The sequence below is a fragment of the Cyclopterus lumpus genome, chromosome 4 (assembly GCF_009769545.1).
Source record: "Cyclopterus lumpus isolate fCycLum1 chromosome 4, fCycLum1.pri, whole genome shotgun sequence".
Lineage (NCBI taxonomy): Eukaryota > Metazoa > Chordata > Actinopteri > Perciformes > Cyclopteridae > Cyclopterus > Cyclopterus lumpus.
The window spans coordinates 20,268,796-20,286,991 of NC_046969.1; the positions used below are offsets into that span (position 1 = coordinate 20,268,796).

The window sequence follows — 18,196 nt, forward strand, 5'->3', positions numbered from 1 at the left end:
GTTTATCAACACACATTGTATCACATTGCCAAATTAAAACCACCTACTTTTTGTTTCTGTAAATATAATTGCGTAGCTAGTATCCTGTTCACCTCCTTAAGTGTGCAGATACTAACAAATGTATTTGGAAACCGTTTTTGCCAAAATTGAAGTGCTTCAATAATTAAGTGGATCCTTCAGTCGTCGATGGCATAACAATTCTCTTTGTGTGGCATTTCTTCACGTCGACTGTTGTCCGAGACACACACACACACACACACACACACACACGTATTAATTAGTACTGTGATTTATTTTGTTCCCTTTAGATGGTGAGAATAATCTTCCTGTGCACAACAAATGATGCCAGATCAGTACAGTGCAATAGTCGGTTGTAGATGAGGTTCTTGCCCTGCAAGTTAGTTGGTCTTTGATCATCCATATGGCTTCTCTCTGTAATCCACTTTATTTTGTTATATTATTGGGCCAACATTTGATGAACTGTAATGGATAGCAAGAGAGTAAATGGTTCTGTTTTGTATGTCTTATTTATCAAACAGATCTGAGTATTGTTAATACAGTAAATGAGACTTCCTCCCTAGTTTCAGCTCAAAGTTTTTCCCAACTGAGGAGACGGGAGGAGATTTTATACTGCTGTGAAATATCAAAACAATTTTATGGACAAGTGTTCTATCTTTCTAATGATACTTCATGTATTTAGTTATCGCAATTCTGTTTTGAAATGTTTGGCAATGGGGGGGCGGGGGGGGAGAAACATTTTCCATGTTGGGTTTGTGCTTTATGCAAATAGGAACATGAAAACAGACAAAAAAACGTAGTGGTTGAATATTTACCGTTCAAGGATGCTTGCATTTTTATTTTTATTTTAATTGTGAAGGATATGTGTTGGACTTTGGTACCAACCCCATATCGTGTCTCTGGCCTAGTAGTTGTTTGAATATTCCATTAAGCTGAACGTTGATAGGTGGCTATTTTTGTCTTCACAATGTAATTCAGGTAAGTTTTCATCACAAGGGCTACTAGCAGCTTTGGTAGAAATTACATGACTCTATGAACGGCATGGAGCAAAAGGTGCAATTAATTCACGAGGGAGGGGGGGCAATGAATGAATAAGTGTGTTGGCATCCTGTTGCGGGTGATGGCCGCAGGTTCAGTGAAGGAGGAATGCAGCAGTCCACAGATGCCTACCCGACGTTCCCGAGGGGGAAGTCTGCTGGCTGTCTGGCTCTTTGTTCACCATCTTTTGGCCTTTAGAGGAGGAGACTGGCTAACGACGGACGCTTCGGGGGTTTTCCTAGGTGCAATAGCATGTTTTTAGTGTCCTGGCTATCGCTAAACTAACCATCCTCTTACTGTCGTGAATTATATGCTGATCTTCTTGGCTTTATAATATTTTCCACTATGTGGTTATGCATATTTGGCTTATCTTCTCATTGGTGGTGTATCCGTGTTTTGACTTTGGCTGCGTTGGAGCGAGACGAAGGGGAGATCTCGGGACATTGTGACCTTTCTGTGCACATTGAGAGGGCTGAAGGGGTCAGATTAAACATCAAAGAAGTTATTTCAGATCCTGCCGTACTCCCTCTGTGCATCTTAAGAGTTTGCCAAAAAAGGTTTACAAATGGAGAAAAGCAGTATGATCCGAGTTTTAGGGGGATTTACCCACCTATGTATTACTTAGCCTTGGTTTTTATTCACATGTACCCAGTGTGTGTAATTTTCACATCTTTAGTGTAAATGTGTACATTGTGTTGATAAAGCCATCATCTTTAGACTGTGTGCATCCTGAGACACTTAATGAAGAAGGGACGTGTGTATTTATGCCAAGTGCCATAACTTTCCATGAGCTGAGACGACATTGGAGATGTTGAATAGCGCCGACTTTGACGAGTCCAGTTATTCCTGCGGAGATCTAGTTTTTCCAGCGTGCGTTGGTCGTGGGTTAATCTTTGGTGCTTCAGTAAACATTTAAAGGCCTTTTCTTGACCAGTTTGTCCCGTGTACAGGGCGACACTTTTCACACTCACTCGCTAACAGAAGTCACAATTCAGCACCTTTTCAGTTTGCAATGAAGAGCTTATGTATTTTGATATGCGGATGAATAAACTAGCTGTCAAACTGTAACTGAGCTTGGAGAAGTTTTGTGTTCTGCTTTACTGCGGGGATAACATGGTGTTGTGTGTGTGTGTGTGTGTGTGTGTGTCTTTCTTAAATCCTCAGTTTGGCTTTTCAGGAAGCACACTTCATTCCCCTGAACTATGAGTTCCCACCTTATGGGCAGGTGTGTGTGGGTCTTTTTATTTTTAATTTCTTTTACTTTGAAGTTATTGTGTTTGTAGATGAGCAGCTGCACAGCGACTGGACTTCTGTGAGGATGATTAACAAAAGTAAGGTGGCCACAACCGGCACCGGTGTTGGCATGATGTTGTCCTCTTTTTAAAACGTTTGGAATCAGATGTCACATGCTTACTATTTGTGCAATTCATGCCTCGTCCAGTTGGGCCCCTCGCAGCCACAGGACCAACACAGGAACACGTCACACGGTTACCCCACCAGTAATTAGTCAACAGCAGAGCTGAGTCATTTCCTCTTCCATTGATTTATATTGCATTTGCTTTGCGTAGATTGCATTGTTTTAGGGGGTTTGTACGACGATCCAGTTCAAAACACTGCGCCAAACAAATTAAGTGAGCCATAGAAAAAAATCTGAAAAATTAATAATTTTGTCATATCCTGACCCAGAGCTCGAAGGTAAAACTTTTTTTTTTCTCCCCTAAATGAAGCTTGTGTGTCAAGCCTCAGTATTAATGTATTTATTGAAACACTTGTTAAGTGAAGGTACTGAAATGCCCATTATAATATTTTGGTGGTTATAATTGAGAGCGAGTTAGTGAATGAATGAATCTGCTGTGCGTTTACATGTCCGCCATTCTCTGCTCTTATAACCCCCCCCCCCCCCCCTCCTCCTCCTCCTTAACTTGATTGGACTGCGTGTTCTCTCCCCGGGTCGAAGGCACTGAAACTGCACCACTGCAATGGGCCTGCATTCATGCAACTTACATGTCCGTTCAAGCGCGCTCGTTGGTACTCTTTGAGGTATGTGTGTGTGTGTGTATGTATGTGTACACTTTTAATGGCTATTGCTTATGCTTGAGATCCATTCTGATTAGAGGGATGGACATACAGTGATATTAAAAGCTCTCTTTGCATCTTTTATTTTGTTTCTTTTGTAAGGTTGACACGCCTTACTTAACACGTGTATTTAGGACCACTTAAGATGACAGACTTTTTTTTAAAGAGTAAAAAAATAAACTTTGTGTAGTGGTGTACAAATTGAAAGTAATGTATTTTTGTTTGATTTCTTTCCTCTTTTTTTTTTTTTTTAAGTATACCAAATGTAAATGATGTACAATGAGTGTGCCAATCCCCTTTCTTTGTAAAACCAGACTCTTAACAAGTGCCAATGTTGTGAAAAGTCAGAGGGCCTGTGAATTTCATGGTCCAGTTTTTAAAAGAAATAAACACTTAAGTATGTGATTAATTAACTAAAAAAAGGACAATTTTATTCTATATTTAAGATTATTGATGAACTGCTGTTTTTAAAGATAAATGTCATTTTAATTGCATGTGTTTGTCAGGTTGGGGAGGGAGTGGGTGGGTGAGATACTGTATTCATGCAACACCCTCTTGAAAAGGGTCCTAATGGTTATTGATTTACAGTATTTTAGCCATATTTCTCTTTTGTATGTTTCATTTCAACCACTGTTGCCTGAACCTCATTCAAACATGAAAATGATTTTCATAGCCTTCTCCTTTTAAATGTTTTAAATTGGAATAAAATATGTTCCTATACTCTCTCTCATTGCTTCCTTGTACATTTCCTTTTGGGTGAGAAAGTGTTTGTTTTACATTGTGATTGAAGAGCCATACACATGTTTATGTCTATACATTGTGTGTACTTTACATAACTGCCAACAATTTTCAGACCACACTTTTTAATCTGAATGCGTTTCCTTACCTTCTGGTAAATTGTTATTTTACATTCTTTTCAGTACAATGTTTAAATTAAGATGATTATCATCCAACACAAACTTAACTTTGAACAAAAAAACGGTGGTCATAGAGCTGGATCTCCACATTTAGTTGAATACCTTTTGTGGCATTATTCAGTAGCTCCTGCAAGAGGGAACGCATCTGAAGAACTACAGCATGCTTTGAAAAAAATGGTTAATTGGCAGCTCTAATATAAACTCCACATGTAATTTGTATTAAATGGACTGAAATGTGCACATATTCTGGTGTGTCCCTGTAGCAGCTAATGTGACTGTCTAGTCTTTGAAAAACAGTGAACTCCTGCTTGTAAATTAATGTGAATCTCAATTAAGATTTCATAACCAACGGAATAACAATACACAAGTTACAGTTGTTGCGAGAATAAATAACAGTTATTGGAAGAGAAAATTATACAGGATTTAGAGCATTAATATAGCGCCAAACAATTTACTGTGTACTATATACAGTGGATTTAAAAAAAAAATAAAACATTTAATAGAACTTCTCAGTATTTCAAAAATTCTGGCTACGGCACAATATGGATATGACAAATATAGGTGTTTATTAATACTGCAAACTCTGCATACTTATCGATTTGCTTACTTGAAGTTTTTTTTTTTTTTAATGAGTTTTGTCCATTCTGTGAGGTGACTGAGGCATTTACAGCCATAGACTATTAAAAGGTTATATTTATATTCATATAATGTATGTTCGTATTATTGTAGGGGCTTGACCTGCGCGCAGATACTTACACCATGACATACACACACACACACGCACATCACGCCTCCAGTGACCGCGAGGCTGTGCGGTGAACTGTCCACGCGAGGCGCTCGTTGCCCAGACATCAGCCGGCTGACGGCGTAGATCCGCGGCGTGTAGATCCGCGCTCCCCGCTCGTCTACCCGCCGTGTTTCTGTGTGGGGCGTTCAGCTCTCTACCCTCCAGCTCCGGGAATTGGACTGACTTTCTAGCTTCGCTGCCGCTGACAAATCCACTGTTTCTCCGGCGACTTCCTCGGATAAAACGTTCAGAGTCTAACTGAAGCCCGAACAGCTTAATTTGAAGTTGATTTGCCGTCTGAGCGACAACCCGGAATTTTTGTTTCCTCCCTGTCCGACTCGCGCGACTTCTTTGTAGCCGTTGGACGGAACGGAGTTTCAACTTAAAACGAACCCGCAGACATTTTGTTATTTCTGAGAATTACAGCGGTTTTTTTTTTCCTCCTACTTTTTTTTTTATCAACGTACTCGCGGCTGGTGGAAAGAGCGAGCGAACTGAAAAGCTTTTTTTTTTTAAAAGACCACCACAAAAGCGAAGGAGGACACCATTACTCTCCCCGCTCACTAAGCTAAATCCAAACACCGCTGGGTGCGTAACGTTTTTTTTTTTTTAATTTACATGCGTTGAGCTCTCATCGCTGCCGCTCGTGCGTTGAGGCGGAAGGCTTTGCAACTGCGATGGATCATTTTGACTGACAGCTTTTGAAGAATTAGCTAGCTTAGCCAGCGAGGAGCACTTGGTGGCGGTTTCCTGTTCACAGACGCGACGCAGTAAAGACGGGACAGGTTAAAGACTAATGGTCTTGCTTCACCCGAGACGAGACACCGACTCTTTCACCTCGCGAACGACGGCAAAGTGCATCACTTATATTCGGCTTCATTCTTTTTCGGGAGGGGGGGTCGCTAGCTCCTGTTAGCTAGTCATCTTGCTAACGCTGGACGGCTCCTGTGTTCGGCTAGCTTTGGACAAAGGACCAACGCAAGGAGACATATAAACACGGGGCACTCAGTTGATCGTGTTAAGGAAGGAAAGCAACAAACAAGGAATTGACATGATGTTTCCACAATCAAGACACTCAGTAAGTGGTTTTTAATTAATTAATTGTTTAATGTATTTATTCCTCCAGAATGTAGGTACTGGCTCTCCAGTAACAACCAACTGATTTATCCAGGCAGGTTAGCTAGGTAGGGACATTATGCATGCGAGTTGTTTTGTTGGCTGCATGTTGTAATTTAATTGGAGGTTTTTATAAGAAACTGTTTTTTTGGGGCGGGGGCAGTAGTCACGTTGTTTTTATAACTGCAGTGTTTAGTTCTGGTAAGTTCTGCAGAAGATGTGTTGGTTGGGGATTATAGAGACACGATGGGAGAACCCCCCTTTTTTTAATTTAGAGTTTAAACTTTTTTTTCCAGATGATGGTGTCCTCCAAATTAAACAACTCTAATGAATGCTGTCATATTTCACGGATATATGATTTTTACACCCTTGTGTCAGTGTATTTTCAATGTGGCTGCATTCTCTAAAATGCCATAACTATATATATATATATATATATATATATATATATATATATATATATATATATATATATATATATATATATATATATATATTACGGTTTTTGGCTGTGGTTTCTTGTAACAAAATACAAATTATGTTGTCACTGTCATTTTGTGTATACTGAACCACAAACAAAACTGTCCACTATTATGTGCAGGTAGGTGTTTTATGATAGTAAAAAAAAAAACATCTCCGCAATTCCCCTAAATCTCAAGTTTCCATGGTAACAGAAACTAATTCCAGGGCATGCAAGTATCAGTGATGAGAGCCCATTGGTCAAATATTTATTTTTAAGTGACTAGAAATATCCAGTTGTGTCAGTACTGCTCTGGAGCTGTGTTGAAAATAATGTGTGTTTCTGGCCAACTCAATTGGCTGCTTATGGCGCAACAAGAAACTTGTCTGAAACGGAAATATGGTGACATACCTGTATTTCCACCTCCCATTTTTGCCTGCCATTTCACCTTTCCCCTTTCAAGGGCAAATCTAACAAAAGGGCATTTGTTTTCGGCCCGACGCAGGTTAACACAACACCAAGAAGACTGTTCTGTTGCCAGGGACTATGCCCTCTGCTTCTCCCTGGCAACGTCTTGTCACCACCACGAGTACTTTTGCTGCTCAAAGCGGAAGAGTTGTTTGCCGAAGTTAGAACCTGAATGTCTTTTGTGACTTGAATGGGTTTGCCCTTTGGCGGTCAGTGTGTGTGGCAGCCTGATTGTGGCACTGCTGCTGAGCTGATGTGTGTTCCCAGACCAGGGCACAGAATGTGAGGATTTGGGAACCTCTGGCCTCGCTTGTCAAATGACTGAAATCCTGTATAAGCTGTGCTTCCTACCGAGTTCACCGTTGGTGTTCTGTAACTGATGAGGTAAAAAGATGTTTGGGCTGTGTTCTCAGAAATCATATCTTCAATCTAATATATGTCACTCTATTGGGGGCTCTATTTTAGATTAAAAGGGCAAACACAAATTTGGGATATAAAAGCCTTCGTACTTCTGCTCAAAAACTCAACAGTGAACATTTCACATTTGCAGTTGGAAGTTTAGTCCCCATTATCTTCACCGTGTGTCCCCCCCGGCCCCCACCAGAGGAAACCTTTTAGTCAGGCTGTACTGTGTCACTGCCACTTTTGTATATCCCAAAGTCGGACTGTTTTTCAGTTTTGTCAAAAGTATGATTGCCCATTCATAATTATTTTTCAGTTAATATTTAGCTGCATATTTAATTTCAGGGAATCACTGGGGTGAGATTCCACTTTAGAGCCCAGGTTTCACCACCCTCCTTCCTCTGGGTGAAGAGGTGGTGAGAACTCAGTCAGCTTCTCCAAGGTGAGAGACGCTGGGCCACTCCCGCCGGCCTTCCCGCCTGATAGGTTATTTTTCTAATCCAATTGAGTGCCCTTATGCTGCTTGATTGGAGTATAAAACCCAACACACAGGATTAAAAATGGGGTTTGGGGAATTTAAAATGTCTGTTCAGTCGTTCTGCAGCTGCTTTACTTTAACATGCTCCTCCAACAAGCCATTTCCAACCCTCCACAAGTACATCTGTATACTGACCCCCCCCGCCCAAATCTACTGTAGCTTTAAACATAAATATACAGTGCACACACGTCTTCCCCCTTCAATTCCTCTTCTTCCTCAGCTGCAGCTGCTGTCACCAGAGCCTAAAGATGGGGAGAATGTGTGACACTCGTATAGATATGAGTGTCAAAGATAAGGAGCTGGAGGATGAGAGAATAACAGCACCGCCTCATAATAACAAATGATGGATCCCTCAAACTGACTGTCAGCACAGAATCTGCTTTAACCCTATTTTCCTTTTTGTTTTCTCTTTACTAACATTAGTGTTAAACTTCCATATATATATATATATATACACACACACACACACTCAAAAGCTGTATACTTCCACCAGGATATGCACAATCAAGGATCCGCTCATGTGTGATGTGTCTAATTTAAATCAGCAGAGGAAGCTGTATTGGCGGTAGTGGTGATGTGTGGTCACATTGCATTAAAATAATGTTAAGGCGTTTCCTGTGTGAATCATACAAGATGTTGCCTTTGCCTTTTATACCGTATTTTGTTAATATAAACAGTATGTGAACTGCCTCATGGCGTTTAGCTGATTCATGTAGAATAAAAGAAAGATTTTTCTGTCTCATACTGGGTCAGGACATTTTTCCCCCATTCGTATTGTAGCTGCTTTCGTTCCAGAGATGCTCATTACGGGTTCACTGCCATCTTCCTCAGGCTGACATTTTGTTTGTTATATTGGGTACATATAGGATGCTCAAAAATAATAGTCATGCCCAGTGGAAGTGTTCACTTTTTTTTATACATTTGCGAGGATTTGTTAAAGAATAACAAACTGTTAACATAGCGAAATCACAATATCGTTATTTTGTCTTGAAAGCAAAAACTATAAGCAATGAATTCAGACCTATGTTTTTTTTAGATGGGTGTCCCATGTAGACACAGAAGACCACGTGAAAGGATTTGTGTGTCTTTTAAGTCAATGAGTGCATTTTAATTCACTGTCACCGGTTACGGGCACAGTTCATTGGTTTAATACGAAAAAGCCTCATTTGATAGCAGCACAGTGCCTGACCCAGTTGATAGCATTTGCCATATTGTTTGGGTGTTGATTAATCCTAATGCAGCTTCAACAAAGCTGGCTGTGGCGTGAAAGTGGAGCAACAGAAAGGCCCGGTGCCAAAGCCGGAGAGTAGCGCAAGTAATATGGAGGCAAAATCTCTCGAGTCCCCTGAGCCCATGCTCCACTGTAGAGATGGCCACAGGTTGTACACACAGACACACTCCCTCCTCCTCCTGCTTGTCTCCCTTTATCATGTGTTTCCTCCCAGATCTGATGTAGTGGAGGGAGGGTCAGGGGCAGAGGGTGCACAGGCATTATTAAGCCCACTTGAATTAACAGGACAGCCCCCAGCCTTTCCTCTAAAGCCTCCAGCTGGGGGGAGCTTAATCCCCATGGTCCCCTGTCTCGCCCATTAAACAAACTCCCCCCCCCCACCCCCACCCCTTCTCTGTCGCTCCGCTGCACACACACTCACAAACGCGTGTGTTTGTGCGTGTGTGAGCAACAAGCCTGGCTGTGTGTTTGTCCGTGGGGGGTATTAGACATTGAAGCGCGCATACGCATTCGCACACAGAAGAAAGCATGAGCACAGCATCGAACATGCACTTTAGCTCTCCTCTCTGCTGGTAATTATCGCTCTAGTACATGCAAAGAAATAAAAGGATTTTTCATTTTCTCTCATCAACAGCACGGACACACGCACACGCACACACACACACACACACACACACATGGACATTCTTCCCAGCCTCAAGGGTCTTATCTGCTTTTTGTATCTGTGGAACAAATTGAATGTGGGGCTTGACACACGCAGGCCAGCAGATGTCTGGGTCGTTAAGGTTAGGCCAGCTGATTAGCATGACAAACAGAGCCCCGCAGAGCCCCCAAAAAACCCCACCCTGCAGGAGGCCCTGCTGTTGAGTGGTCGAGTAGAGGCCATGGGTCACAGGTGATGTTGATTTTTGTGAAGGGCCACAGTGGATGATTGTCAAATTGCTTTGGGGTTGGTTGAAAGAGAGGGGTGGAGACTGGTGCAGCCCTTCTCTTCTTGAACACACACTGACTTGCACTCAAGTAGGCAGAGAAGTTACATTTAAATACACATTCAAACACACTGACTTATACCCCCTTCATGCAGAAGACCTGTGCACCCTTTGTATCCACACTTTCTTTTTAAATAGTTTTTTTTAGGCTTTTTGTTCCTTTTACTCTATGGCGCCAGGATAAGGATGACAGGAAACGTGGGTGGAGAGAGAGATATTTAACAAGGGTCTCCCAGATGGACTCTAACCGGGAAAGTGGTTTGCGGTTGTCATCTTAACCCTTTAAACACATATAGGGAATATCAACATTTTCCTCAGGCATAATACAAAAAACGGACTAAAATAACAATATACTAACTTACTGTGCACAAAATATGAACTTCCATGGCCTGTGCTATTTCTGTCAATGTCAGTAAACACGTCGCAACTTGTGGAAAAATGTGATTTACGAGGTTGTAAATGGCACAAAAGGGGTGAGGGGGTCATATGGACTATTCTTGGGAAGAAACAAAACATCATTTTGGTGGCAGGAATAGACTATTTCAACGTAAATTGTATTGCTAAGCAACAGCTTGGGTCTTCCGGACGTTCCTCCGTTTTCTTTCGTCCACACAGAAACTGTAAATGAACAAAAGCATCATTGCTCTCCAGTGCAACAGGGACGTCAGCCACCAGTGTGACAGCAGGCAACAACAAAACCAAAAGGTGTGAGGCGTGAGAGGTGTGTTGACCCATAATCTAGTCTGCTTTTAATTTTAAGTGTTTATTTTAAAGCGTGAGACCCGCCTTGTAAACTAAGTTTGAAAAATAAAACTTTTGTTTGCCACTAAATCTGTCCGTTTCAGTATATAGAGGAAGATTATAGAGGATGATCTTAATTACTAATTTTCAGGCAGGATAAAAAAAGCATTCCAAAAAATATGGCTGAAACGCTCACTTTGGCTGAAATATGGCTGAAACACCCTGTTTTAAAACGCAAACATATTACTCTGGATGTAGCCTGAGATGCCTTATTTAGTGGTTGAATGCCAAAATATTTAAATTCATTCTTTCAGGAGAGCATTTTTTAAAAGGTCTGCATATTATACAATTGTAGGTGTGTTCACATTAATGTGAACATGTATAAAGCAAAACAAAAACGTGCACACATTCTATGCACCATCCCTTTGGAGTTCACGGCGTACACCAGAGCAGCTTCTGGCTTGGAGGAAAAACTGAATCAAGGCGACAGAAAACATGTCGCCACTCTGAAGGATTCAGTCCCTGCTGGGCCAATCAGTTACTCAACTTTCATCTTGTGGTTATTTGCTTTGTTGGACAGAAATAGCTAAAAAAAAAAAAGAATGCATCTGGACTCAATAAAATCGAAGTAAATTTAATTTACAGATTAAAAGACCACATAAACAAGCTGTGGCTTACTCATAAGGCTCAGGCAAGGCTAAAGGAATACAAGACTGTGTGGTTTATTGTTATGAGAAGAAAAAAAACATACTATGAAATAACCAAGAACTTTGTCAAAATGAATGTTGCCATGCAATGAGAAACCCCAACGTTGCTTTTAACATTGATTAAAATATGATTTGCAAGTTATATCTCTACCTCTTTGTCTGCCTTACATAAAGTACTGCAGCGATCAGAAAGAATGTGAAATATAAATAAAATCAGATGTCAACTGAACTGAGTCGAACCGTGTGTGTGCAACTCATTACCATTCTACTTTTTTCACGTGCACGCACCATCGGGTGTGGGTGTGTGTGTGTGTGTGTGTGTGTGTGTGTGTGTGTGTGTGTGTGGAATGAAGCGGCTGCATCAGTATTCAGCAGTGGCGCCCTGCGAGGCGTGTGTGGGAGGAGGGAGGGAGGGTGGTGGAGGTGGGTGGGGCAGCCCTTCCTCAGAGCAGAACGGTGCGATGGGCTGGAACAAAGCGGCACAACGGGGGGCTGCCGTGGCCCGCCTCGGCCAGGGCCCCCTAGACCTGCCAAAACGCAAGGCACTGCACCAGTTCCGACAAGAGAATTCGCTGCTCTGTTTGTGTGCCTAAGAGCAGGAAGGCCCCGGCGGAAACAATGTGCCACCTCAGCTCCACCACGATCTCAGACAGACACCATGAGGATTCACAGCAAGGCAATGAAAACCTCCCTCGTTCAGGAGGAGAGGGTGAGGACGGACGTCCACTATGAGACAGCACTGGTTTCTATGGTTCTATTCACACTGCGTGTTGGCAGGTATTATCACCACCCTGCTTTATGGCCGGTGCCCTGCTAGTCCTGAGTGCAAGCGGCCACCATCCTTATTACACATGCTTGATATTTGATATTTATAACGAGACACCCTGTTAACTGTGCCACTCAGGCTAATTATTATTTTTTTTGTCTAAGGGGGTATTTAAATTAAAAATAGAAGGTTTAAAAAAAAAAAAAAAAAAACACTCGTGGGTGCATTGGTTTGGGTTTGTTGCTACAGGTACCAGTAAGAGCTCAAAGTGTCCAGAAGTCCAGATTTAGCAATAGATTTAAGAATTATCGAACACTGAAACACTGCACAGCGGTATACGATACTACAAGACATTTTGTGAAGAGCGTTTGAGAGAGAAATGATAGAATTACACCGTTCATGTCACAAAGTGTTCTACCAGAATAGATTTATCTGGCTTGCTGTATGACATGGTGTTGTGTTGTTGCAAAAGTTTTGTCTTTGCCTATAAGAGAGAGAGAGAATAATAATAATACAAATGTAAAGGTCATATCTTTACTTTCTCACCTCTGCATTCCTGGCAAACTGCCAGACACAGACTTGCTTGTTGGGTTGTCAGTTTCGAAAAAAAAATGTAAACAAAGTGGCCCATTCGTCCACCTTCCAGTGAAGGAAAGGTGTGAAGGGAAAAGCACTCTGTGTTGAGGCACGCTAAAGCCTCTGTAACTATTACAAATTAAACTATAACTTTAGTGCGGGCGTTGAGCAGATGAAACAGAAGTCCCCTGGTGTCAGCCACATGCCGGCAAACCAGCTTTCTGCTTTCATTGTCCACTTATTTGTTGCGAACTTTAGGACTAATCTTCCTTTCCTCCCTCCATGTCTTTCCTCCTTCTCGGCTGTTGTAAGTAATAACCTTGGTTTTTACAAGCAGGCATCAATCATCTGCACAACCGTACTGGGTGTAATCTTAAAGCCCCCCTTCTGCGAGGCTGGCTTTAATCTCAGCCATGGTCTCCAAACCCACAGCCCTGTCGGCCTCACCACTTTCCCCACTCTTGACAAATTGCCCATTTCCCTTGGCTTTGCAATCTCTGCACTTTTTTCCTCTGTGTGTGCGTGTTGTGTTACAGTATGCAGGCCCCCACCTTGTTCCTGCTATGTTTGTGTTTGTGTGTGTTTGGGGGGGGGGGTAAAGTTTACGATATTTTTGTGCGTCTGTGTTTGCAAGACAGTGTGCCTTAAGTGTCACGTTTGTGTGTGTTGGTACTGCACGCTTGGCTGGCCTTGCACAGGGGGTCAAGAAGACGGTTCTGCAGAGTGGGGAGGGAGGCCGAGCCATGCCAAGCCTATGTTTGCAAGGGCACTTCACTCGAAGTGATAAAAGTAGAATAATCCTCTTTAAAGCGTCTTAACGAGGTCAAATCTGTTGGGCTGAAAGGGGGGGAGGTGTGTGTGTGTGTGTGTGTGTGTGTGTGTGTGTGTGTTGGGATAACGCTGTAGAAATGGGGGTAAGCCTTGGCTTGGTTCGTGAGAGATAATAATCAAAATCAAATTCCTGGCCCAAACAGGATTAGGCTCTCCATGTGCTCCAAAGCCCCTGTCCAGAGCGGCTGAAGACACAATCCTATTCCTCAGCTTCCTCTGATACACACACACGTACACTAAACACACACACACACACACACACTCTGAGCAGTTAACGTAGCAAGGCGCACTTGGCCCAGACAGAGTTGGCCGGGGAGAGCTTGGACGCGGGCCAGTTAGCCCTGTCCCCCTCTCAGTTCACTGGGCACATACGCTTTAGTCCAAACACTAATCTGGGATATTTAGATGGAATTGTTTGGTTGCAGCTATTCTTAGACGGAGGATGTGATCTTGTTTGGTGCTGGTGTATTAGCAAAAGGCTTAAGCCCTCAACGTCTGGCTCGGTAAATCATGTCATGATGGATTTTTGCTGAGCGGTGTGCCCACATGTTAAACACATACCCCACATGTTGTATTCACCAATACACAGAGCCAGACATAATTATTCCCTTCAGCTGGGTGACTGCGACACGTAGACTCTTATTTTAGAGGAAATGAGCCCAGAAGTGATGGGAGTATCTTGATATGGTTTACAGAGTTGTGTTGAATTACTCTCACCCTATCTAAACACCACTTTTTGGACCTGCTTTTAGCCCTTTACACAAAAGCATTTTTTCATAAACAACTCGCATCTAGGCTTGAATTTACTCTTTTAATTTCTAACCTCATCATTGAACTCAGACTATTTTGCTGTCAACATGAATACTTCCCCTTCTTCTCAGTCATTGCGTTATCTTTGAATAGTAATGTGTCTGGGTCTGAGATGGACAGAGGAGGTGGATGGCTCAAATGGCATCCATGGGACTGTTGCTATGGAGCTAACAGACAGCCTGGCGTTGAGAAATAGGCCAACTGCTCGCCCGTGTAGATCTTCGGTATTCATTTAAAAGTGGGAGAGAGAGCGAGAGAGAGATAACATCCAGTCATTAGTGAGTGATTACAATGCTAAGGCCTATCCCTGCACCCAACACACACGTATACCACACACAAACTCACTCTAACTGAGATGTAAACAGCCAGGCAGGGCTCCAGGAAATACAATCCCCACACTGCCACTACCCTCGGGCAGGATTTATACTGAGGAGGATGTTTTCCAATGTATCCTGCTGTTATTGTCTGTGTGTATTGTAATTGTCCGTGTGCTTTGCTTGTGTGTCCAAATACTCCACTGAATGTATGTACTGTATTCATGTATTGTACACGTGTGTGTGTGTGTGAGAGAGAGAGAGAGAGAGAGAGAGAGAGAGAGAGAGAGAGAGAGAGAGAGAGAGAGAGAGAGAGAGAGAGAGAATCCCCCCTCCCCCACCCCCGTTAATCTCCATCCCTTCCCATCGCCTTTGTCGACTGATCTATGGAGCAGAAACAGCCTTAGCCTGATTCTTATTTAAAATAGACATTATGTTTCACAGTAGATTTCACATGGATTGGAGCAGATGATGAGGCCAGGAAGGGTGTGGGTGGGGGGGTTATGATGAGTGGGCTTGGGTTGGTGGATGGGGGCGGGGCAGCAATTTCCTGAAACGATGAATCCCATTTATTCGCTGAAGACTGTCTCAATTGCCTCACCAGCGCACAAAGCTTTTTAATGCTTTAATTACGTCTCAAAGGAGCAGGGCAGAATCAAATTAGAGATTGTCCTACATTTAGGTGTGTGTGTGTGCGTGTGTTGCATTTGATAGAGAATGTGTGTGTGGGCTGTTGTATCCTTGTGTATGATTCATGGCAGTGAATATTTGTTCCTCTGGCAGCCAAGAATCATACATACAGGCTTATCACACTCCACACACAGATGCACACACACCTATTCAATGTTAAGGCTCTCTGTTTTGCTCTAACACACACATCTTTCTCTGTCACAATCACACTGTCTAGGCTATTCCTCTGTAACGCAAACAAAAAAGCTGCACACAAACACACACGTTAGCCTCTCGCTTGCACAAACACATTTTTACTTACACAGCGTGTAGGCACCTTTTTTTTTTTTGTCACAGCAGATGGCACGTGTCACAATATTCCGGCAGTATTTCATTAACATTATGGGCATCCATCTGTTGTGGGCTCTCAGGCCCCCACATAGCACCATGTTTTGGTCACTGACAGAGAGAGGGATAATAAACATTGTTAGCTGTGTGTATTGCGTGGAGCCAGGAGACGCCCGCATAGTCTGGTTGCGTAGTGGCAAAAGTATCAGCACAGCTCTGTGAGAATCGTCCTTCAAACTCCTGGTCTTTACAGAACGTTTTATCCAGGATTTAGGCAGCTTTGTGATGACCTTGATTAACACTAAAGTGTACTTGGTAACATATTTTACATCATTAGCAAAACAATACAATTTCATATGACTGTTTCAATACTTGTGTCTCTGGCAGCCAAGAATCATGTCCTAATTCTCAAATGGTTGTGGTTCCCTTCCTGTCCTGGTGGCATGGTTGTAAGCTAGCGTGTACATTAACATCACCTCCAGCTATGCTTTCAAATTATTATCGGTCACATATGGCCACATTTGATCTGGGGTCAGAAAATACATACTTTTTTTTTTTTTTGCTGTAGAGTTCTGATCAATGTTAGAAATCTTCGAGGCATTTCAAGTAGAAGGTGAAGTGTGACAGTTATCTTGTTGCCCCAAGCAACCAGATGCCGACTACTGTCAACTACTTCTTTTTTTTTTTTAGACGTTGCAACCATTACACCCACATTTTAAAAAAATAATTAAAAAAAAGCCCAAAAACCATTTCATATACAACATATGTTTGACTATACACATGCTTACATCACTACACATATACATGGAGTGTATTAGTACTTTGTGCACAGGAACATTACCATTAGCCCCAGAGACCGGCGGGTTTAATGCCACTCCAGAGGAGGACACAATCTGTTTGTTGTGGGAGCTTGGTGAAATTGAGAATGAGGTGCACTTTTTGTTTTACTGTCCTACATACGAGGACATAAGAGATGTATTCTTTTGTAAAATGACTTCCATTTATGTTGATTTCTTTTCACTTGAAGACTGAAAAACTTGAGTTGTGCTTCAGGAAAGGAACCTTTTTTGCAGCGGATTTTATTTGCCAGTCCTGGGAGAGAAGGCAGAATATTTTGTTAGGATCGGGCGATAGAGTAACCTGTAATTATAGCAACAAAAGTCAACAAAATGTTTTTATCTAACGAAATATCCTTCTCCAAAACATATTTGTTGGCAATCACTGCAGTCAAAAAAGTGTTTTCTCTCCGCCGTTCAGTACACAAAGGGTGGTACGCTCATTTAAAATGGAAAGTTCTTGCCCTCCTTTTCTTTTCCTTTCCCTCGTCTTCTTCTGTATTCCCAGTGGAACAGGTTGCCCAACCTGGGGCTGTTGACCAAGAGACTTTGGTATTTTAAACGTTTGCATACTGCGCTACACAGGAAGGAAATCGGATCTAGGGCAACAACTTTACCCTCAGGCACAGGGGGATGGGGTGGGGGGTAACCTGTAGGCAGACACACACAAAAATACACTGGGTGTGTTGAGAAACCATACGAGTACATGGAAACGGTTACTGCAGTGTGAGTTACATGGCTGCCTGTAGCTAAGTGCCTTGTGTTGACACAGGCTCTGTGTGGCACAGACCCATATATCCGAGCTGTTGTTTGCGGATTTCGGTCCACGCCATACGGGCCGGAATGATGATGGAAAAGGTTATTCTGCTTTACAGAAGGCGCTTCTGTCTCTGAGTAGCGGCGTGGTTTGTGTGGATTGGGGCTTCTGTGTTAGGCGGATAATGTGAGCACTTCTCATGGCATTTGAAAGCCTAATGGCGGAGGTCACTGTTTTCTGGGAATGTATTTTTTTTTTTTTATCACCTAACTATCCATCTCTCTCTTCCAACCTTAATGCGTCTTGTAACACAATCTGAACTATTCAATTTGATGTCCAAACCAATATAATAGCAATAGTATATGTATTCCCCCCCGACGGCTTCACAAAGAATTCATCCCCAACCCTAAACCCTGTTAGAGCAAAGCACTGCCTACTGAGCCGGAAATCAAAAACTAATTCAGCCTTTTTGAAGTAAGCAGGTTCATTCCTGCAACCTCAAGCAATCCTGACGCTTAGCATATTCTCCGGCCATGGTTCTGTGAATGCGAAGCAGCCTATTTGTAGTTAAAAATGAAGCTGAGCGACATGCTGTGGGGAGCAGGGTACAAAGCGACAGGTCATTCCTAACAGCGGCAGGCTAGCTTCCCGTAAGTGCAGCAATCAGATTCCCTTATGGTATTTTATGCCTGCTCGATCGTAGTGGGAAAATGTCGATTCTTTTTTTATTTTATTTTATTATTATTTTTTTCTTCCTCTTTCCCCACCTGACCCATTAAGCAGCTTGCTGAGAAATAATGA

At 42.4% G+C, this 18,196-nt stretch overlaps 1 protein-coding gene across 2 annotated transcripts in view; it reads left to right on the forward strand.

The window, feature by feature from the left end:
* The first annotated feature begins 4,844 nt into the window (after positions 1 to 4,844).
* The window catches only part of tle5 (TLE family member 5, transcriptional modulator), a 35,188-nt gene continuing 21,836 nt past the window's right edge, over positions 4,845 to 18,196 (forward strand). The window contains exon 1 of one of the 2 annotated variants that reach the window (XM_034529905.1): positions 4,845 to 5,914. In XM_034529905.1, coding sequence (XP_034385796.1) covers positions 5,888 to 5,914 — 27 coding nt within the window. In that variant the 5' untranslated portion in view covers positions 4,845 to 5,887. The remainder of the gene's footprint in view (positions 5,915 to 18,196) is intronic. The other variant, XM_034529906.1, reaches the window with a different exon arrangement.